The 23030-nt window shown below is 41.7% G+C and overlaps 4 protein-coding genes across 4 annotated transcripts; 2 read left to right on the plus strand and 2 right to left on the minus strand.

The window, feature by feature from the left end:
• Nucleotides 1-3825: 3825 nt before the first annotated feature.
• Nucleotides 3826-4230, plus strand: SERLADRAFT_346452 (uncharacterized protein; the record flags this gene model as incomplete). Its single annotated transcript, XM_007314414.1, has 1 exon — nucleotides 3826-4230. A coding segment is annotated over one exon (405 nt), but the record flags the coding sequence as incomplete, so codon positions are not given.
• A 741-nt stretch (nucleotides 4231-4971) lies between these two features.
• SERLADRAFT_434177 (uncharacterized protein) lies at nucleotides 4972-5334 on the plus strand (the record flags this gene model as incomplete). The annotated part of the gene is made up of 1 exon (XM_007314415.1): nucleotides 4972-5334. One exon carries the CDS (start codon nucleotides 4972-4974, stop codon nucleotides 5332-5334), a length of 363 nt encoding a protein of 120 aa, XP_007314477.1.
• A 1136-nt stretch (nucleotides 5335-6470) lies between these two features.
• On the minus strand, nucleotides 6471-7702 carry SERLADRAFT_458677 (uncharacterized protein; the record flags this gene model as incomplete). Its single annotated transcript, XM_007314416.1, has 5 exons — nucleotides 6471-6580; nucleotides 6646-6732; nucleotides 6789-6854; nucleotides 6910-7266; nucleotides 7321-7702. 4 exons carry the CDS (start codon nucleotides 7590-7592, stop codon nucleotides 6666-6668), a joined length of 762 nt encoding a protein of 253 aa, XP_007314478.1.
• An 8016-nt stretch (nucleotides 7703-15718) lies between these two features.
• Nucleotides 15719-17725, minus strand: SERLADRAFT_434179 (uncharacterized protein; the record flags this gene model as incomplete). Its single annotated transcript, XM_007314417.1, has 3 exons — nucleotides 15719-15946; nucleotides 17016-17085; nucleotides 17142-17725. 3 exons carry the CDS (start codon nucleotides 17723-17725, stop codon nucleotides 15719-15721), a joined length of 882 nt encoding a protein of 293 aa, XP_007314479.1.
• Between the last annotated feature and the right edge of the window lie 5305 nt (nucleotides 17726-23030).

A 23030-nucleotide genomic window follows, 5' to 3' on the forward strand; every position in this document is an offset into this window, starting at 1 on the left:
AAAAGTCCACTGCCTCTCTGACGCGCCGCTGCCATTATTTCTCACTAATCTGCATTCATTTACAGGTCATCACTCTATAAGCAGGTACAAATACTCTCAGCCAAACAGTTCTCAGGCTCTTCTGCAATGCCACCAAAACTTATGGAACACCTTCTTGCGTTTGAGGAGATTGTGGTGGGGAAAATGTTGATTTAGCTATATTTATGACAATAAAAAATGGCCCAAACAGGGTGTTATTTTTATGGGGGAAGTAAGTCTATTTCTTTATTTTTTTTACCAGAAATTTTGCTCACCAATTACATGGAGCTCCAGACAAAACACACATATTGAATGGCTATGTGTTGAGGTAGGGAGCCAATTTGGTTGATGTTGGAGATTGATCTTTGGCTGGCTCAAGAAGTCTCATAACCTCAATACTGAACAACCTCAACATCTCTGGCTACTCTATTGTCTTTTGCTAAGCATAATTGACAATGACACCAATAATTTTCTCTCAGAATAGAACTGAACTTACATCCAATACGTGAACCGGACACCCAGAATAACAGCCCCAAGGTATGTATCATACTCTTTATATTGTATTCTCAATGTCTCACTGTTACAGTATATATGAAGACCTACCAAAGGTGGTCAGCCACCACCAAGGTATATGATGTCTACTACCTTGCACAACCTCCAAAAAATTGATGATACGTGACTAGGTACCAGTGAACATTTATCTGGGCCCAAGGCTAAACAAACAGGAGAAACTGCAGCCCAAAAACTTTGGAGCTTTGCCCAAAGATTTTATATTATTATTGTAATGCTATTACTACATTCCACATGGTATTTATATAGATTTGGTATATAGGAAGCTTGTATATTTTTTGCCAAAGTATCCTTCTCCCATGCTTATTCCCATTCTCTGAATGTATCTGTATACCCAACCTTGACAGCTTTGGTAGCAGTGAGAAGGCTGACAAAGAAGTTTTGGGGAATGAACATCGTGGTGGTGGTTTTCACATCTCGTTAGCAGAGTCCATGTGGGAAAAATATGCTGCCTTATTGTGTCAGGCTTTAACTGTATTGTGTATAGTTGAAGATAGATTATCTACATTGTAGGATACCTCATGTCTTGCATTGGTCATTTTTGAATAATAGAACATGATGTTTTATGCATGGCTGGTGGCAGCAGGCGATGGACTGTGTCTTGCACTTATTCACTCATTCTCTTATTGCAAAGGAAAGGGCCCAGATGGGTCTCAATGCAACTGTGAACACTACAGCCCATCTGACAAAGACCAAGCTCCACCCCACAGATGCTTATAATGCCACCATGGTCCAAAAATGCATCCATTGTTTATGCAGCAGAGGCAGCCTACAGAGCAAACCAGAAAAAAGGATATACTGGACCTCTTCAGCAAGATAGCTACTACAGCCAATGCAAAACCATCACTCAGAGGGCAGCAGGCACGGATAGTGTCAACACTGCAAAGTCAAGGTCCTTGAAGGTTCCCACCCTTGGAAGCATTGGAAAGGTGAAGGACAGAATACTGGTTTTGTGGTGGTTAATTTGTACGTTTTGTTGGTGAATCTTTTAGATGTGAGTCCCATCTATCTGATTTGTTGCCTTGCATTCATTGGAAAACTCACCTATGTTTTCAGATTTTCCTGATTGTATCTTGAAAAAGATGAAGAGTAAGTCATTATTTGTCCATGTTTCTCTCTTCTCCACTATTTTTTCTATTGCTTGCATGTGGTCATTGAAGGCCCAGCCTCTATGGATGCTCAAAGACCCTGCTACACAATGTATGTATGTTTTCTCTACATGGCAACCCTAATGCTCACTTTTCACAATCAAGCCTTTTTCAATTCAGATCAAGAAGATTTGTTTACTTTGCCACTGAGTGTCAAGGCAATGTCTCTATCCCTTAGTGCTTCAAACCACTGTATTTTTGTATCAACTTCAAATGCACTACTGGCAAGGACAAGCACTATTAAAGAGGAAGACCGTGATTGAAATATCATCATCATCCTCTCCACTGCACCTCTTTAACAGCACTCCCAACCATCATACATTCAGTCATAAATCCAAACCTGTTGCTCAACTGCCACACTTTGTTGTACCATCTGACAAAGATATTTCAAAAATGTATGTCCTTACTTGTCAGAAGCTGGATCTACAACCTCATGGTGGTCTGATAGATATACATACATTTCCCTTGCCCAGGTTTTAAGCTTACATCCCATATTTTACACTGCTAGTCCAGTCATTTTTAATTGCACTCTTGTTTATACTTTCATTCATTAATCTTTGCTTGTTTGGTTTTGTCATGGACAACTTAGTACTTTAAAAGTCTTGCATCTTGTAATAATATACTTCATTGGTGGACCAAATACAGCCATGTGCTAGTGTGAGCTAATTTTGTTTTTTTTGCCTCATGTGTGGGGTAGTCTGTATTGCGCTATTGCAGCATTGTACCGCGGAATGGTATTTACAATTATCTACCGGCACTTGAACCACCACCAATGCTTGAACCAAACACAAATTGCACATGAATTCCAGTCACAACAAGTAAAACAACGGTTGAGGCAATGAAATACAATACTTTGCTATGCTTGGCCATAAGATAGGCCTCACTCAAGGCCACCATTAAACTAATGATTAGTATCCCACCCCCAAAACCACAAAGTTTCATAGCTACAATGGAATATCTACATTTGCTTCTTGGCTTTGTGGTCCCAACACTTGGTTGGGAGATCAGTGACTCCTCATCTTGCCACTACAATGCTGACAAAGGAAGTCAATAAGAGTGTCAAGTTGTTTATCAGTAACTTGAATATTACAGCAAATAAAAATGCTCACTATGTCTACAACGCACTCAAGTTATAGCTGACCATGCCAAATTCAAGTGCAAGAGGCAACATACTGCAATTTTTGATAAAGAAGGTCTCAACAAAAGAGAAGCCAGAGGAAGATTGGAGGAGTCTGCAAGCAATTTGTTGTGAGGCAGAAAAAGAGATGAACAAGAGGAAGAAGAAGCATATTACCATTGACAGGGTTACTTTTATGAGACGACTTGGAGGTGGGAGAAGCTGTCAACAAGCAAATAAGGAAAATCATTCCTGGCTTACATCTGAAGAAGAGGAGAGCATTGTTGAGTATTGCCTTGACCTTGCAGCAAGAGGCTTCCCACTCGATCACAAAAGGCTCAAATTTCATGTTAACACCCTCCTACAAGCACAACTTGGCAATTCTTTCCCAGAGACAGGGGTCGGAATGAATTGGACTAGGTGTTTTCTTAATTGACACTCAGAGTGCTTGGGCACATATTGGAGTTCTCCACTTGATTTTGCTCGTGGGTGGCAGTCAACAAGCACACACACAAAGCATGGTGCAACTTACTCGAGAGCACCATCAAGGATAATAAGGTTGTCAAGGACTGCATCTCGGCAGCAGACAAGACTGGCTTCCAAATTGGGAATGGACACAAACAGTGTGTTATTGGTCCTGCACAAAGGAAGATGCAACATTAACAGCGGGATGGAAATCACAAGAATATCATTGTGATGGTGATCATCTGCGCTGATGGTGGATCAATTGCGCCAACTATTATCTACAAGGGGAAGCCATTTTTGACAAATTGGCATTAAGACAATACTCTGAATTCCTTGTGAGTTCGCTTTGCTGGGCCTCTGACTAGAGTACTAAGGACTCACATAATTATAGAGTTGCTCATTCGCCCAAAGGGGTCCACTGATGGTGGTGCAATTGGACAACTTTGGATTGAAGACTTTGATAACAAAACCCGCAAGAAAGTGCACAGGCAAGCTCGTCTTCTCATTGTTGATGGCCATAACTCCCATTACACAAAGGAGTTCCTAGATTACACCAGGGAACATAATATTCATGTTTTGTGCTATCCCGCACATGCCACTCACATTTATCAAGGCCTTGATGTTGTTGTTTTTAGTCCATTGAAGAATTATTGGACGGAGGTACGCAACACATTAAAGAGTTCTACATGTCAAAAAATAACTAAAAAAAACTTTATCACAATCTATGAAATAGCTCCTCTCAAAGCACTTACCCCTGAAACTATTTGTTCTGCATTTAGGGCAACTGGGGTCTGGACACTTGACCAAAACATCATCTCAAAGTCAGCTGCCACTTCCACAGCCGAGCCCTGTTTGTGTCATCACATCTCTTATGTGTCAGTATCAAAACAAGGCCAAAGATATTCAATGTGATATCTGATATGAACTCTATAAGGATAATGTTAGATGCTCAGTCTTGTGTAGAAAAGACTGAGGAAGGATGGAAATCTACAAATTTTTGGTGTAATTGTGGGAAAATTATGTATTAGGTAATACTTATAGAAGCAAAAAAGATAGGATGGGGTTTGAAGACATAGATAGAAAGAAAAACATAATAGAAGTGAATGTATAATACTAACACAATGCACCCCATTTCCATCAACCCCCATGCCAGCCTCCAGCCAGGACAGCAACAACAACCCATTCATCAACTCAGGTTGTGGCAACACCTTGGTACAGCGGCATTGACCACTTTGGCACACAGTGGCAAAAGACACTATCAAATCACTTGCATCTACATCAGCTTCATTTCTTGTTGCTGATACCACTCACCTCCCACCTTTCACACCATCCCAAATCTCCCCAACACATTGCAAACACACACACCCTCTGCTAGATGAAGAACCAGCAAACAAAAAAGAGAAAGCTTACCAAATGGCATTACACAAATCCTATAAGCAAAAGCTTGCATCAAAAAATGCACTCGTTGGAATGCAGCCAACTGTTGTTTTGTTTTGCAGTTGATGTTTTGTGATTGTCTGTTAGGTCAGCTGGTAGCGCAGGAGGAAAAATGAAAGAGAAGAAAGAAGGGTCAGCTAAACAGTAATAGACTGCCAAGATTACTCACAGGTGATGAATTTTATAGTTGTGTGGTTGAGTATCAAACCGCTTTGGATGCAGCAAAAGCGGCAACAAGAAGATTGTTGTAAACAAAAGGAGCAATCTGGGGTGTTGACAGAGTGGAAGAAATTAGATAATTTGCAGAAAACTCAGAATACAGCACGCAGAGAAGCTTACCATGAGGCCATGCACTTGTGGAAGGAGGAAAGTAATCTTGCAAAACAGGAGCAAAGGCAGGTGGGGTGGGCAAAGCTGAAGCTAGGAAAGCTGGAGTCACAGGCTCCAAAACCAGGACCTGTGCAAGGTAAAGGTGATGAGACAAGCAAGGGTAATGGGGAGGTTACTGGCAGTGAGGATGAGCAAAGTGATGAGAACATTGATGGCATGGAGAGTGATGGTGAGAGCGCAGAGGAGTAACCAGTGCTACCGTGGAAATATTGCTAAGATAATGCTGTTTGCTGTCACTTGGTCACTGACTTACCCGTTTTGGTGATTGATGGAGCATCCATGATAAGCAGTCAATCCTTGTGCAAGCAAATTGGTGTAAGCAAATCGTAAAAATACAGCATTCAAATTTTATTTTATCTTCTTTATACTATATGCTTGAGTATATACTGAAGTCATCCTACCAGCTGATCTTAATAAAATGTTGTTGCTATGAATACAGAAGCGATCAAAAACTTGGTGGTCCAAGTGCCGGTAGATAACTGTATATACATATTTTTGGTTGTGTATTGCGCGTTTACTAGTTCTCTACCACACTCATTAAAGTGCACCTGGAGTGCCATATCGTCAGATCCTAAATACACTATTTTTGCACTTTTTAATTCACTAGAATGTTGTGGTACTATTGTTGGACACCGAATGCAACCGGTAAGAGATATGCACTTGGGCCTCCAGAGGCTCAATGATCACTGTACAGGTAGCTAGAAAATTGTCAGACGTAGAATATAGTATAGAGAATATATTTGTGAAAGAACTTAGTGAATAGCTTATCTGTAGCAACAACGACAGACCTGACACTATGCTCTTGAACTTTAGAAGTGTGAATTTTGAGGGAAAGATGGCCAGATTTGACCAGATCTCGTCCTGGGAATATTGCAATATCTTTCTAGAAAACGTCAATAGGTAGGCCCCTACAATGCCAGATACTTACTGAGCTGATTGGGGCCTTAAAGCGTCTGGAGAAACGAAAACAATGATGGAGTCGTGACTAGGCGACCGAAACAGGTAATCACACACCAAGATAATCAATCAAGGACCGCTAGCTCCGCTTCGGTACGTACCGCACATACCACCAGCGTCAGGACTTGGTGTGACCTGGCGGAATTTGACTTGTAAGCTCCGCCTGATTTGGTCTGTGAGTGCCGCTGTGACCCAGTGTGACCAGAAATTGCAGAACCATTCCAAAACATGTGTCGTCTTTTCGGTTTTGTTCCGCTGCTCCAATGCTTCAAGTTCTTGCTTATTTTTCTACATAGGCAGCTAGAAAACTAAAAATTATATCTACTGGTCAAGTTCCGACAGTCTAAAGCTCAACGACTGGTGAGTTATTCAACTTCTCCCCAGACCAATTGCACCTATTGTCCAACAATAGTAATGAGTGCTAATTCAATCTGTTGTTTTGTTGAGTTTGTCTGTCTGCAACTGTATATTTTGTCGACTGGCGATGAGTGACGATGAAAGTATTGGTCAATGTGGCGTGACAATGGTGGTTGAATATTTTACCATTCACGTATTTTTAAGTATTAATCTAATAATCTGTAGTCTGCAGCTCGAGTGGGCGCAACGGGACTATAGAAGGGCTTTCTCCGCCTGTAGGGTTCAAAAGAATCAGAAGCCCATCCTGTAAAGGACATGTAAAGACGAACTTTTCGCCCGCTGCGGCGGATGGAAACGACCCGAATAGGTCAGGATGTTTTGGCAATGGAGATTCACTGACAGACCATGATCAAAGAAAATAAGGACCTTGGCATATTAACAGATAATTACTTGAAATAGGGATGTTCCAACGCTTCGTCGGCGCGAACTCTCTTCCTCGGATTGTACGTGAGCAACGACCTGATAAGGTCAGTTGCTGAGCCTGCCAAATGATCCAGTCTTTGCTGTAATCGACGAGGATGAGAAGAGGAAAAGTTCATGCTTCTGCCCGGGGATGATAGGGAACTCTCTGACAGCAGAGAGTTGGTAGAAGGTCCCAACAGCTCTTGTATCATACCTAAAAGTTCAATCTCGGTTTTGGCTTGAAATAATGGCTCTTTCAAAAGCAATTCGGCAAAGATACACCCAACAGACCATATGTCAACAGCGGTAGAATATGTACTGGCCCCCAAAAGGATTTCGGGGGCGCTGGGCGTTTGATGATTTAGAGTGCTCCATACTATAGATAATAATTTGACTGACCGGTACCAAAGCGTGACTACTAATTGCGTCATACCACCTACACCGACAGGATCACCGTACCTCCTAGCAAGTCCAAAATCTGCTACCTTGATTATACCGCGGTTGTTCATTAATATATTACTGGTTTTTAGATCTCGGTGGAGGATCCAACAAGAGTGGCAGTGATAAACGGCGGAAAGTAGTTGTAGCATCAGAGTCTTGATTTCGGAATGCAAAAATGGCGAAGGCATAGCAGTAAGAAGAGATTTAAGGTCGTGTTCGATGAAATCCATTGCGACGAAAACTCTTGCGGTACTGCTCGTTGAGCTACATATACGGTTGGACAGATGGATGGGGATGAATTCTTACTGTGTCAATGTGTCACCGACCACCACTTCCCTAATCGCCACCACGTTCTGGTGACGACATGTCATTAAGGCCTTGATTTCACGCAGTGCGGTAATCGGAAAGCCCTGTGTTTCATCTTCTAGTTTCAGTTTCTTCAAAGCCACAATGATTCCGGTTTGTTTTTCCATAGCACGAAATACAACACCATAAGAGCCTTCCTCAATTTCGTTGAGCCTTTCGTAGCAATAAACGGATCGGGAGGATTGGATGATTGGATGGTGAGACCGAGAAGGGGCATGCCAACTAGAAGACGACGGTTTCATGGTCAACGTTAAGTCGGTCGGCTCCAGCCCTCACACCCAGTCAAAAGTGGTAAATTATAGAGTGATGTAAATGATAGAAAAATGAAGTAAATGATAGAAATTGTGAAAAATGGTGTGAACGGTAGTTATATTTCTATATATATCTATTGGTATCGTCAATCAAGATTTCGGTAAAAATGCGAATGAGATCATTTTGATCTCGAACTTGTGTCGAGCTGTGTGTCGAGCTCGAACCGTTTGCGTTCAGTTGAATCGAGTGCAAAGGACGTCACGATGATTTCACTGCGACGTTCCTTGCACTCAATTTAACTGGCTTCACTCTGCTTTCAACCGATACAAGGCAAATCTGTAAGTTTATTGTCTTGCTACATCTAAACACCTGCTTACCTTCATGCATCCGAATCAGACAGCTAACTTCATTATAAGTCTATGAGAATAAGATGGCAGAGAGGTCTGAATCAAGAAACCTTCCTGGCAATAATCATGAGAATAAACGATGGTGTGAATGCACTCCCCTCTGCAATGTATGCAGCTGGATATCCATCAGATCATAGTCCCGACATGCACCACATTGAATGGACATAAATTTGTCGGATGAAGTTGACCGCTATCTGGAGCACAGGACTAGGAGAATACCCCAGCAAGTCAACGAACAAAATGGCGAAACCGGATAAACCCGGTCTCTGCCGAAGCAGCCATTGTTCTCCATGGAGTAACCATTGTTCTCCTAGGAGTCATTATACTGTAGCAAGTAGCACCTCCGACTATAAGTAGTAGGGGTTTAGTATAGGAATACCTCAGTCGTTTCTATAGCCTCTCGGGCAGTGGCTGAGGTACATTACATTACATTTATTAGAGATCACCTTAAACTAACATCTATTGTAGTTTCACTTAGGTAAATAATAAAGTCATTTCTATAGCCTCTTGGGCAGCGGCTGAGTTCCACTTAGGTTTATTACAAAACTCAGGTCCTTCTTGGGTATGTTTCAATGAATTTGTCATTCATCCATATATAATTTACTATTTAAAAGGTATCAGACGGAGCTCCTCCAGACGAAGCTCCTTCAACTATAGGCCTAACTGAACAGGACCTTGAACAAATGGCCAATCTTGCTCGCCTTGAAGACCTCAAAACAACAATGGAATTCATTAACACTATTAACAGTGCCTCGTTGGATGACCACTATCACCAGAACCATTCTGGCCTTGTGGAACATCTTTGAAATCCCTCTCAAGAAATATTCACCATCAACGATCCCTTCATCTGCTACTCCCTCGACCTCTTCCTCGCCACAAATAACACTTCCAAAGACACTTACAAAAAAGCACGTGAATCATACTACCGCCTACATCCAGAGAATCAAGGCAAGATTCTTTTGTTATACCAAATCAAACACTTTGTGGCCAAGGAAAGTGGAGTCAACAGTATCATTCACAACATGTGTGTGAATAGCTGTCTTGCATTTACTGGACTTTTTGCTGCACTTGAGGTTTGTCCAAAATGTCAAGAACAATGATACAATCAACACCAGCTGAGACAGAGCAGAGGCAAAAAGAAAATACCCTGACAAACCTTCCACACAATCTCCCTAGGCCCCCAACTTGAAGCTCTCTGGTGAGATCCTGCAAGTGCTGAACGGATGTGTTATTGAGACTGACGGACTGAAGACATTTTTGATGAATTCATTCAAGAAAGACATATTGACGCATACAACTATGTTCTAACAGGATCTGACTACCTACAGGCTGTACAGAATGGCAAGATCAAACCAGGGGACTTTGTGGTTATGCTCTCAATTGATGGGGCTCAACTATACGGGAACAAGACTTCTGACTGCTGGATCTACATATGAGTAATATTCGATCTCTCACCTGATAACCGCTACAAGAAAAAGCATGTCATCCCAGGCGGTTTTATCCCAGGACCAAACAAACCAAAAAATATGGAGTTATTCCTGTTCCCTGGATTACACCATCTGTCAGCCATTCAGAAGGAGGGTCTCAAAGTTTGGGACTCATCAAGGAACATAATATTCGACAACCATCCGTTCTTTCTGATGGGCTTTGCTGACGGCCCAGGGATGGTTTATCTTTTAGGCTTAGTAGGCTATCATGGCAGGTTTGGTTGCAGATTATATTGTGGTTTCAAAGGCTGGCACAAGCCTGGAGTCCCACATTACTGTCCAGCCCTCCTCAAACCAGTAAACTACGGAATACTAGGATGTGACCATATGGATGTTTCAATTAATAACCTCCCATCGTCATCTTCCACTCTCTATCGTCAGAATACACAAAAATTTCTCATGGCACCAAATGAAGCCCAATACAAACAACTCCGACTCAAAACTGGTATTGCAAGACCCAGTATACTACTGGGTTTACAGGCCAACAATCTCCTACCAGTTCCTTACTCATTAGGATCTGACCTCATGCATCTAGCAGCTATCAACATACCGGACCTTCTTATCCCACTCTGGCACGGGACATTTGACTGTGAAGACACTAATAATAAAGCAACATGGCCCTTGGTTGTCTTAGTTGGTCGCCAATGGAAAGATCATGGTGACGCTGTTGTTAATGCTACAACATATTTACCAGGCTCTTTTGATCGACCACCATGCAATCCAGCAGAAGAAATCAACACTGGCTATAAAGCCTGGGAGTATTTGCTGTATGTCTATGGGCTTGGACCAGCGCTTCTCCATGGATTACTCCCTGACCTGTACTGGAAAAACTGCTGCAAGTTAGTGATTGGCATACATATCATGAGTCAATATTCCATCACAAAGAATGAGTTATGCCATGCACACAAAATGCTTGCTGAGTTTGTCCTGGAATTTGAACATTTGTACTACCAGAGGCGTGTCGACCGACTGCATATGATCAGGCCATTATTACACTCAATACTCCATTTGGCACCTCAGACTATCAAAAGCGGGCCCCCCATCTGTTCGTCACAATGGACCATGGAGTGTACTATCGGCAACCTTGGTCAAGAAATTAGGCAACCCTCAAAACCTTATGCTAAACTGTCACAGTGTAGCGTTCAACGTGCACAAGTCAATGCACTTAAGGCCATGGTGCCTGATTTAGAATGGGAGCCTCCTCTCATTCCTCAAGGAGCAAAAGAGCTTGGCCTGGGTTATGTTCTCCTAAGGGCCATGGAAAAAACCGCAAAGCCAGTTTGAGCTTGTGAAGTTGATGCTATAAACACATACATTTAACTTTTACACCCCCAACATCAACAAGTGGCTAGCTTCAAGATACACAGATGGGCACGTCTGAGACTTCCTAATAGACAAATTGCTTGCTGTCGCTGGAAAAAGGGTTCGGGCTGAATGCACATTGAGCACACAATGTTAAGGTATGCATTATAAGTTCATCAAACATATCTACTCACAATCCTCACAGATATACACTAATAAATCCAACAATCCTTTATTAGCTGAAGTATTATATTACACTCAAATAAAAGTAGCCGGACAAGTAAATACAATCGTGATGGTCTCTCAGTTTTCCTCGCCAGACTTGGATCTCCTCCATTCCTTAGCTTAGACATTATGGTCATGTGAGCATCATATTGACATGTTGCTTAAGGTGATTGATGTCAAAGACATCCACTTTGTTGTCGCAATGGTCCCACATGAGATGCTGGGGCGTCCTAGGTTTTTTTTGGTGGAGAAACCAGGCTTAGATGTGGCTTGTTTGGGAGGGATGGATGAGGTGGAAGATGTGGACAATGATGTATTGTAAAAACCAGTAGTATAGTATATGTACAAGTATAATAATACAAATGGAACTTTGATACCTTAAACTTGTACCGGCACATTTTCAGCTTTCACCCTATTATTATCATCCTTAATCTCCTCCTCTGACCTGCTACCAAATAATTTGATGCAACAAACTTTGTAGCCAACTATTGGAGCCCCCCCCCCTTAAGGAGGTGCAGTTGGGATTGTAGTGACACTTGAGGCAAATAAAAGGATGGGCTGTGACGTTGGTGCCAAGATCCTGAATAAAAATCCTAGAGTATCATAGTGAAGTGAGAATATGCACAAATACATGAAAAAAAAAGACTTATGGAGGATTATCCAATGTGCGGTCAGGATCAACACTCTGCGTTGCTTCTAAAAGTTGAGCTTCATTATTTTGTCTGGCCTGATCTCTGATGTGGATGACAAGAGTCTATGTAACAAAAAAAAGGACTCGGTGATTTAAGGGGATCACAAAATTGACTCACCATTTCACCAAACTCATTGGGAGTGAACTTGAACGAGTATGTGTGCCATTGCAATGAGAATATTGTCAACATTGAGAATAAGGATGTTCTCACAAAGGGAGAAATGTTCGTTGTTGGTAGCTATAAGAATAATAACAATGATGAGCATAACTGATTGAGGTGCCTCATGCTGAGCTTAAAATGACACGGTGTGGGGTGTATGCAGAGATTAAATGTATTATCACGTACCTTAATCTCTTTCCTCAATGTCGTTATCTGATACCCCCCAGGTCTCTGGCAATAAAGACTGTTTTTCTTCATTGAGTCCAGTTATGAGCTGTAGTCAGAGTAGTACTAGTAGTAGCTCTTTTGATGGATTATCATCCGCAATCCCTGGTATTGTAAGTCCTCTGATAATGATATCATATCTTTTGATCACACAGGTCCAGAAGACTCTACAACAGATCATTGAAGCACTTTTTTGTCGTGACACACAGATCAAGGCTTCTAAGAAAACCTCCACCCTATCAGAAGACTCTCATTACATTGCTCTGACTAAGTGGATTGATGAATTGGAGAATCAAAATAGGGCCTTACGGTGCATTGTTCCATAGTGTTCCGTACTCACATAATAATCTAATTTACATTGTGTCTATTCAGGGAGAAATATGAACCGGATATGCACAAGTTCTGAGAAACCGGATTCAAGATAACTAAGTATGATCCCCTTTCACAGAATGAATATCCTCTGGTAAACTTCTGGACCAAGCGGGAGCTATTGAAATTTCAAAGGAAGAATCAAGGGGTAGTGAGGATAGATGGTGACCCCTTGGATGATGAAGAAGACCTTGATGGAGTCCCAATTCACGGTCCGGGTTGTTTAGCTCGAGGAAAAAATGTTACTATGTGGTACATTGAAAATCAATATGGAGTGCCTGTTAGTGGCAATCATGCAAAAACAATGCGAGTTTTTGTTCTGGAGTTGTTTAGTAGCCTCAACAATAGGGGTTATGCAACACAAAAATGGACGGAGGTCCCTGAAATAGGTAAAGAACTATACTACAAGGCAATGGAAACAAAATTCAGTGAACTGCAACTATGCAAGGGATATTAGAAGGTCAATCATATCGCAACAAAAGTTTACCCCAGCTGGCACCGTTACCACATGAAGAAGATCAAGCTTGTCAAAAAGGAACAAGACTCCGGGGATTCTATATCTGGTAAATGTGCTAGAAGCAACTCAAAGTCTGACATTATTGAGGAACCACCTGCAAAGAGAACCAATGTCACAAATTCTTCACCACCAATTGCACAAATCACAGAGTCCACCCATGGACAACATATACAAGATTTTTCTTTGACTGGCATGCCAAAAATTGATATTTGCAATCCCCATGTGAGTACTAGTTATTTTTACAACAAGAAATATATTTATTTGACTAATAATAAATACAGTGCTGGTGTCCGTTTGGATATCAGCTTGCCAGGTATCTCTTGCGACTCCTTGCCAGGTCTGGATGTATTGGAAAGTACATCCGGCTCTTCCACCATCAATTCATCGGCCTCAGACTCCACAAAACTAGCACCACCTACCAGAAAGGGCAAAAAGGTGGTAAAGAGTATCTTCAGGGCTTCAAAAGTGTTCACTGCATAGTAAAATTTTACTTTCTTGAAAGCTCACTATTATACAGACATGATTTTGAGTAATTATTGTGGAATTGAATGGCTCAAAATGCATGCCAAGGGGACGCGGGAAGAATTCAAATTATATTATAACAGTCTCTCTTCTTGTGATATAAAGTATGGTTTCATTTCTGTTATTCTATTCTACTAACCAATTGTTCTGGATAGGTGTACAAAGACTAGGCTGTAGCAGCAAAAAAAGTATGTCTCATTTTATGTTGCCGTGCTTCTCACTGACATTGTCTCTCACAAGGGGAGTTCTGCTACAGGAACAACATAATGGCATTGTGTGGGAGGTGGATGAGTGATTCTGTTGGGGGGGGAGGTTTGTTTTGCTTTTTTTTGCAGTTTTTTCGATTTTTCTTGCTTGTTCTCGCTTTCTGTTGGGTTTCTTTTGTGTTTTCTGGCTCGCAATCACTACCTATATTATTCTGTATGCATGCACAATATTGTATATCACTGCCAATAGATTTTTTTGATACCGCACAAAATTAATATGAGTGAAATCAGTCTATTGAAAGCTATATACATAATTTTTAAGTGATATATTTTGTATCAATCACTATAGGAATATTTCGTGAATTTGGCCACCTTCTTTATAGGTTGTTAGAATATTTATGTGTAGATATAACTCTATATACAAAGCTAGGGTTCTGTAATTTATATCAGGTGACGCATGTTCATTACATTTTCACAATTTTTATCATTTACTTCATTTTTCTATCATTTACTATTACTCTATTATTTCCCACTTTTGACTGGGCCTCACACCCAGTGAGAACTGGCCATGCTTGGAGCTGCCTGCAAGTAACCAAGCAAGCGCCAGATTGTGTTTTTTTAGACGTAGAAAGCAGACTCATGTATATGGCACTGCAAGCAACGGCCAAAATCCCCTGTTGCAACAAATATGTGCCAGCCCACAGCATGGAAAAAAGTTGCGCTGACACTTCACAGTGAGGAGAATTTCATCATCCCAAAATGATATAGAAAATTACAAATGAAACATTAAATTAATTTTGCATCAGCATTTTGGTTACATGAAAGAAAGAATGTCAAGCGACATTAAAATACTAATTAAAACCATTATTAAAGAGTAGTCAGAATATTTAATTTAGTGTAAAATCACTTCAAATTGTTTGAAATTCAACGGAAAGGTTTCTAGCTCTACAAAATTTAATATTTTAACAAATATAACCGCAAAACCAAAATATCTTATTTCTTGCCTTATTTTCTGATGTTGAAAAAATAGGTATTTTATTGACCGTTTAAGGAAGGGCCAAAATAAGATATTCCGAGATACAGTTGATTGTCTCATAATGCATAATGTTGGGACCCCCCAAAACTACATGCAATACGAGACTTATGTGCTACCAGAGGTGTTACAATGTGTGACTATATGTGACCTAGGGTGACTTGGCTGACTCCCACAAGCAGTGTGACAACAACGCAACACCAAACACTTTGAAACACTCCTATTCTATTCTATGAACGAATCTAGCGTGGTTTGCCTAGCATTTTGGACCTCTTGGCATCGTAGAAATGCTCTATAGTGACAAAGCTGCCCCATCAAGTCCAGCAATCCCCCCCAACCTGCCTGTTGGATACAGCCTTGTTCAAGATCCTGGCACAGGCTCATGATCTCGGCGCAAGTCCATGATTGTGATGGTGTTTTGTCTTCTTCGTCCGACTCCACACTAATCATGTCCTCTTCACTAGCCATTGACTCTCAGACCTCAACCTCAGCAACAATCTCTCTATCATCAAGTGCAAACTCTTCATCAATCAACCTCTCTGCAGCTGGATTGACGAATTCATTGACTGTCAGAGGCTTGCCAAAGATGCGGTTTCAAGATTTGAGTTCCCCAATTGCATTTTCTAGCTGATCTTCAATATTACTGAGCTGCAGCAGCAGTTTTGGAAGTGCAGGTATTTGTATCTTGAGGCCTGTTTGACTGGCAGCTGCATTTGCAAGACTTTCAACTGTGGCAATCACAGCTTCTGTGTCACCTTCAGCATCCATAAGGGTGTTCAATGCTGGCCTCCAGTCTCCATCCGAATATCGCCCAGACAAGGCCTGTTTGATGCAAACTTCAGCAATTGGTAATGTCATAGAGTCACTGACTGCAAATTCTCACATAACACCCCACGCAATAGGATTTGTGTGTGCTTGTATATCATTGTATGGGATAGTTGTTGGAATGGAGGGATTTCTGTGCAAAGAATAGTTAAAACTTGAAAATGAGAGCAATTAAAATCAGATCTTGACATACGGTTGAATTTGACTGTGATCCCAGCAGTGATAGATAGTAGTTGATGTAACTGCTTCCCAAGCAGCCTTTGCCATCAAAATACCTGCAAGTAAATTGATTGAATAAATGTCCCTCTCGCCAGCTTCATCAAGGTCAAGTGCTTTTGTGCAGTAAGTCTTCCTATATCCAGCCTTGAAGCAGCGGATGATGCCTGTGTTAGTTTTGGTGATTCTGCACCTTTGTGCTACCTATATATTTTCATTCCTTTCTCTATCTATTCTTCTATCATTCACTATTGATTGTGTTCTCTATTATTTCGCCTTTGTGGCTGCTTTGTTTACCTTTGTTTACAAAACTTCGGACAGTACTGCAGAGTCCAATGCTTCCTATTCTCTAGTTACTCACATTGGACTCTAGGTACTGTATACCTGTCATACTCTCTAATAATAAAGTTACTCACATTGGACTCTAGTTTCAGTCCCTGATTGCTCTCAGCAAGTGGCTAGACACTTCCTTCAAGCTTTGTTCTTAATAGCCTGCATCACATGGCTGCACAAACAAAGTCATATTTGCTTTGAAAACCTCCATCAAAATGCTTCATCCATCTGTATACTGTGATTAGCACTCTCATGACACTAAATGTGGGCATGCCTTACTCTTCAAACAGTGCAGTAGTCATCCAGGCCTTCTTATTATTCCAGTAATAAATCCCAAGCTGCTTTGGTGATTGCTTTTTAAAGCAGTGTGGCCTCCTTGACTTCCCATTGTAAATGGGCTTAAACTTCTCGCTCCCATCTGTATTGCATGCAAGACCGAGCAGTGTGGCCTTCTTGACTTCCCAATGTAAATGGGCTTAAACTTCTTGCTCCCATCTGCATTGCATGCAAGACCGACGGAGATTTGGAACTTCTCCTTTTTCTTCCCACTCATTTGCTTTGTTGCGAGGCCTCGGTCTGGTGGAGCGCTGTGAGATAATCTTATCAGCTTGATTCTAGAATGCCATGCAGTTAGAAAACTCACAATGGAAATAAGCCTGTTTTGTCAAAATTCAACTGATCTCTTGGAGCATATTGCAAGAGAATCTTTTGGCACTGCTCACGCTCAGCACTGACTGCGTCAAGATTAACTGACCCTGCCTCACCATGCTGGCAATACTCTTGGATGTTGTAGGTCCTACAAAAGGATGCAACCCATCCATCACCTATCAGCCGCTCCTCAATTGGCACCTGAAAATCATCTTCAAAGCGCTTCTGCTTCTCCTTCAGCATCAGCCCAGTAAAGTGCTCGCCCCTAGCTTCCATGCTCTGGATCCACAGGACTAAGGCCTTCTTGACATCAGGTCTTGTCACAATCCGCGGGTGTTTTGCTGACAAAGCACTTGGATTGTCATTGATGCAAGCCTCCAATGCGATGCAATCCTTCAGTTTCCATGATAAAGTCGACTGCGTGAAGATCAGCACTCCTGATTTCAAGGTGCAAAAGTGTGCAACAATGTCTGCTTGTGGTGTTTTGGGGTGGGTATCGATGTAGGTGAAGACAGCAAGCCAGTCTGCTAGTGTAAGGTTCTGTCTTGATCTCTGCACTGGAGGAAGTTGCAGGTGCATCTTTGTTTTTTGCCGCTCTTGGCTGGTGGTTGTATGGGCGAGGCTTGTTGCGAGGTTTTCGTTTCTCGGCAATAGGCATAGGTGCAAATTTGGTTTTTTGTACAGAAGCCCAATTTCAAGCAGTATACATATGCATTGAGGACAATAATTGGTAGTGAACCAAACATTGCACCGAGCCCATTCACCCAAATTACCATCTAATACTGCATAACAAGGCCTACAGTACAATCTGTTATGCATTATGCATATTTTTTCATTTTCCCCGCACCCCATTGTGGGATCCACAAAAAGTCGATGCATTACCAGAATTATGCACTATGAGGCAATGCATTATGATACAATCAACTGTACTTGAAATGCATCGCCCACCCGTCGCCCAATCATTGGCCAACAGTTGTTTGCTCACGGGGCATCTGTTTCCCTACAAATTCCCTGCACAACAGACAGATACACCTACCTGTGAGACTGCTGTAGAATTTAATATCTGAGAAATGAGTGTCAAAGTGTGCTCGATAGATTCAGATAAGAGAGAGAGGTGTTTCAAGAAATTAGACACAGTTATACTACATCATTTGCAACAAAAACAAAAGCTTATACAAAGGGCAACCTTGATCTAGTAATATATTGACAAGCAAAAAACCCAATTTTATAACACATATTTGGCATACAACAACATAGGCATAGATATCTAAGTAAAATCTAAAACCACAACAAGATAGGGCCACTTTGTCACTGCACTCAAAGAACTTAGTGGATCTCCTGTTTATAACCATACTGTTCACCCATGTCTTTGCAGCCCTCAAATCAGCAGTATTGTTGGTGATGTGATCTAAGTGCACAAAACCATTTCTTGGAAGAGGACAACCAAAAGCCATGATTGACCTCCACCCATGAAATTTGAATTGTTTGGCCACCATGAAGATTGCAACATCTGGGGGCCATTTCCTGTGTATAAATTATATATCCCTGAAATAAGATCCAGCTCATCCTGGGATAGACAATCATTGATAAAAAAACAGCTGTCTGAAGTCCGAAAGACTTGCTTTGGTTCCCCGGGATTGCTTGAGGGTCCTGATAGGACTGATTCCAGGGCTAGGACATCAATTCTGAAACACCATGCAAGTCCACCTTGTAGCAAAGTGACATGTCCACAACTACCAAGCAGAAGCTTGTTGTGGAAGTTCTCATAGCAGGTGCAATCAATGATATCTGGTCTATAACCATCCTTACGAGATCCTAGAGTGACACTACAGGCAGTACAGCAGCGGGAGGTGTTCCGACTTGCAAAAGAGCGTTGAATAGTATCCCCCTTGCTACAAGCTGTAATGCAATATCTTCCAAACTGGGCCCAAAGCCACGCCTTACACACTCCATGACGGCTGTAGAGTTGTTTACACAAATCTCCCATCCTGGAGATGCATTTGTGTTGTGAGGACCAAGTAAGTAATGATCTTTACAATTGCCTTCAAAATGAATGGGAGTGATTGTGAAAGGGAATTCATGGACTTGGATGTCCAAGATAGGTGGCAAGACATCCTTAGCCATTTTGTATTGAGGAAGAGACAGAAATGACGATGTGAAATAGCACGCAGAGGTGGCCCAGCTTGGGGGCTTTGTTCCAGACCCAATATCTCCTCCCATTATACCTCCTACATATTTTCACTTCATCACATTAATCCCCTGGTTATCGCTAACTGAGAAATCATCTTGTGGCACAAAGCTGTAGCGGTATTGCAGGACATCTTCTGGTGTAGGTACACTATGCCACAGGACCATCTGGTGTCCAGGAGTTGGCAACAGATCTTTGTGAAAAGAGGCGCCAATTGGGTATTGATACTCAGATGATATGGGGACTTGCCCTCTGAGTTACTCTAATGGACCTTCAGCCAGGATTGCATCCTCTAACCCCTGATCCACTGCAAAGTCAGGGCATATATCGCAGCCATGGGAGAAACTGTTGTAATATATATTTGTGTTGACCCAGAATCTCCAGCCAACACTGACAAATTACATCAAATTGCATACACTGCCATACCCAGTAGCTCCCAAAATCATGCTCCACACTCCACATATAAACATGACACTCCTATGTCTCTGGTTTTGGGAAGCGAGACATTTTCTTCTCCATATCAATTCACAGATACCGATTGTAGCTAGATTCACAGGCGCACAGCATAGTGTTTTTGTCATCCCTTTGGGCCATAAAATATCTCCAATATTCTCCAGGCCTATGTCTGCTTCCATTTTCAACTTGAAATTCCAATAGTTCATCACCTTTGTATACATCTGCAGGATAGTTGTAGCATGGAGTATATATGGCTTCCATCTTGCGCTGTGCTTGTTTGAAGTGTTCTTGCTCAATTTTCTCCTTATCAGCCTTTGTTGCATTCACGGCATGGGAAGAAGGGAAGTACTTGAGAATGGGATCTATCATGGCGAAAGGGTGCAATTGAGACCGGCCGTATATTTCATAGAAGAACCATATTGGAATACCGGTGTTTATTGTGGTAGAGACTATATTAATCCAGTCATAGGGTTTTAAGGCTTGCATAAACACACCACACTGTTTTATAGTTTTGAAATGTCACCCACAACTAATGCACGTAGATTTTTGACCCATTCTTCAAATCTCAACCATGAAGCACAGAAGTTTTTTGCAAGGAAGTACTGGCCGTCTATTTTTTCTATTGGAATTTTGGAGGGGAGAATGAGGTGGCTGAGAAGTGGGCCAGTGAATTTGATTCCAATGGGCATGTACCTGATATAAGAGTAAGTGCCAGAAGCCCAAGGTGGAATGAGTGTTTGACAAGGATGTATGGTAGACCTATGAACATCTTTTTCAGATAGAATATAGGGGAAAATCTGCATTAGGCAATGGGAACACCCGGAGAGTGTTGTCCAGATGGATGAAGTAGTGATCTGTTGACTTTGACATCTGCAATTAATTCTGACAGTAAAAAAAAATAGCCAATGTAGATAGCACAATTTTATGCTTACGCACGCTCGGACTAGATTTTTGAATTTATGGGGTGGATACGGCTGATGTCGTGGTTGGGAATCACTGTTTTTTACAGAGGTCCTCAACTGTGCAGTGGCACTGGTAATATTGTTCTTCTAAGAGTGTCTGTGATGTATAAACACCCCAGACATAGACTAGAGACACTTGGGTATGTTTGATTGTCTCAAATGTGTCTGATGTGTAAAAACACCACAGACACTGAGGATGGTGGTGGTACAGGGTGAAGGTGGAACTGGTGTCTGAGTGGTAGAATATAATTAGAGGTGGGTGAGCACAACTTGGCCATGTGACCATAAAAACCAAGTTAAACTCTGACTTGAGTACACCATCGCTTATTCATCAGCCACTGGCCAATATTCTAACTTGGCGCTGCAACTGAGGGGTTTTACCTCCCAGTCGTACACACTCAAAGTTCTTGGTACTACAACTGGGGCTTTTTCACATCCCAGTTATACACTCTTACCTGGTTAGTCTGTACCATTTTAGCGGTTGATGCAGGCAATTCTCCGAGTCTCATCTGCCTCGACCCTTCTCACTCATATTGACCACAACCAACATCCACCTGAAATTGGGAGGTTTTTAGCAACCCAATTGTACTTCCTATGGCAGTGCAACGTTGGTAAACTTGCATGGGACAGATTTGATCAGTCTATTTTTGACATTGTTCCACGATTTAAGCTCATCCTCTGCATTGATATGCCTCTGGGCCGCTTTGCAATACAGTTTTATCCTACAAAATGTCTCTACCCCAAGATCCTCCAGATAGCTGTTTGGAGTGTCATAGAGCCTCTATTCTATTGCCTCTTGTTTAAAGTCTTCCAGCAGGTACTGGAATATTTTGCAATACCACTTGGACGATGTATCACTGTTCATATCAAACTTCAAGTCTTCTTGGTTGAGTCCAGACACTTTGTCATTACCCCTGTTAAATGCAATCAATCCGCAACGCCTGATGGTGCCTGCAATGCAAAGTCGTGATCTCAGCTGGTCCTCACACTCTGCTCTTGCTTCAGCTTCCTTTCTATTTGTCTCCTCCTGTTTTCACCACGCTTCAGAATATCAAGCTGCCATTTTTTTCTTCCAATCTTCCTGCTGAGCTGTCTTCTTAGCTTCAGCCTGTGCTATACTCCGGCTTAGGAGCTTTTCAAATTTTATCTTTTCCTGCTCTTCTCTCCTTATATACCTGATTTCCTGTTCCTTCAATGCAGCGGCAATGCTGGCTTTGACTCTAGCCATTTCAGTTTAGTCAGCTTGTGCAGTTTGCATGCACCACCAAAGCTAGAACAAAAATTAATGCTATGATATCTTGGACCACAAATTAATTACAATCACACTCACTTTTGATGACATGTAAATCCTCTCTCTCTGTTTCTTGTGCAAATGCTCACGGAGAATATCAGATCCATCAACCTCAAAGTACACTCTCTTGTAGCTTGTCTCTGGGGGCCCCAGCATCATGGGTGTAGCCTGCTAGGTAGCTGTTAGAGGAGTAATGTCATATATGAACAAGCTCAAGTATACTGGGAGCTGTGATTGTGTAGTATAGGGCACAGATCTTTTCACAGAAGCTTCATAGGGATTATAATCCGCTAATCTCACAACCTCTGGATGAGCCCAAGACTGAATATTTTTGGTTAAATCTAAATCATTCCTATCAAAGATGACTCACCTGTGGTAGCGCAAACAAGCCGTCTCGGACCTCTTCTTATTCTTCATCAGAGTGGTTGCACATCATAGCTTCTGGAAGGGAGTCTCTAGCTTGATTATTTACAGATATATCAGTTGCTGTTGCTCCTGTATCCAGGTTTGGAATATCAGCCATTGAGCGATTACTTCTGTCTGGGTTATTGTTATATATGCCATCAAACATGGGATATGTATTGGTGTCCATGTTGCCCACAGAAGCAGTTGTTAGCAATAGAAAGAAACAGGGTTTTACAAAAGGATATCTTGTGATGGCCTGAATTTTATCAGAACCCGCTGTGACACTTTGATTAACTTACAGATGGCTAAGCTACGTACATCACAATAACCTCAGAGGCGGTGTCAAGGCCATTGTATCTGTAATCACAAAAAGCTGTTGTCTTCAGGATCTACTTTGAAAACTATTGTCTCACTGATTGTACAAAAACCCATATTTGTTGAGGGTAAAGACATACAAGGATGCTACACACAAAAAACACAAAAACAACAATCTCACTAGACAATCAGTAGGACCTGGAGATCCAGTGGGCTAAGAAAGACAGTGCAACATTGCGCTTCCCAACACTGATAGCTCAGCAGGTA

Source organism: Serpula lacrymans (genome assembly GCF_000218685.1).
Source record: "Serpula lacrymans var. lacrymans S7.9 unplaced genomic scaffold SERLAscaffold_3, whole genome shotgun sequence".
Classification (NCBI taxonomy): Eukaryota; Fungi; Basidiomycota; class Agaricomycetes; order Boletales; family Serpulaceae; genus Serpula; species Serpula lacrymans.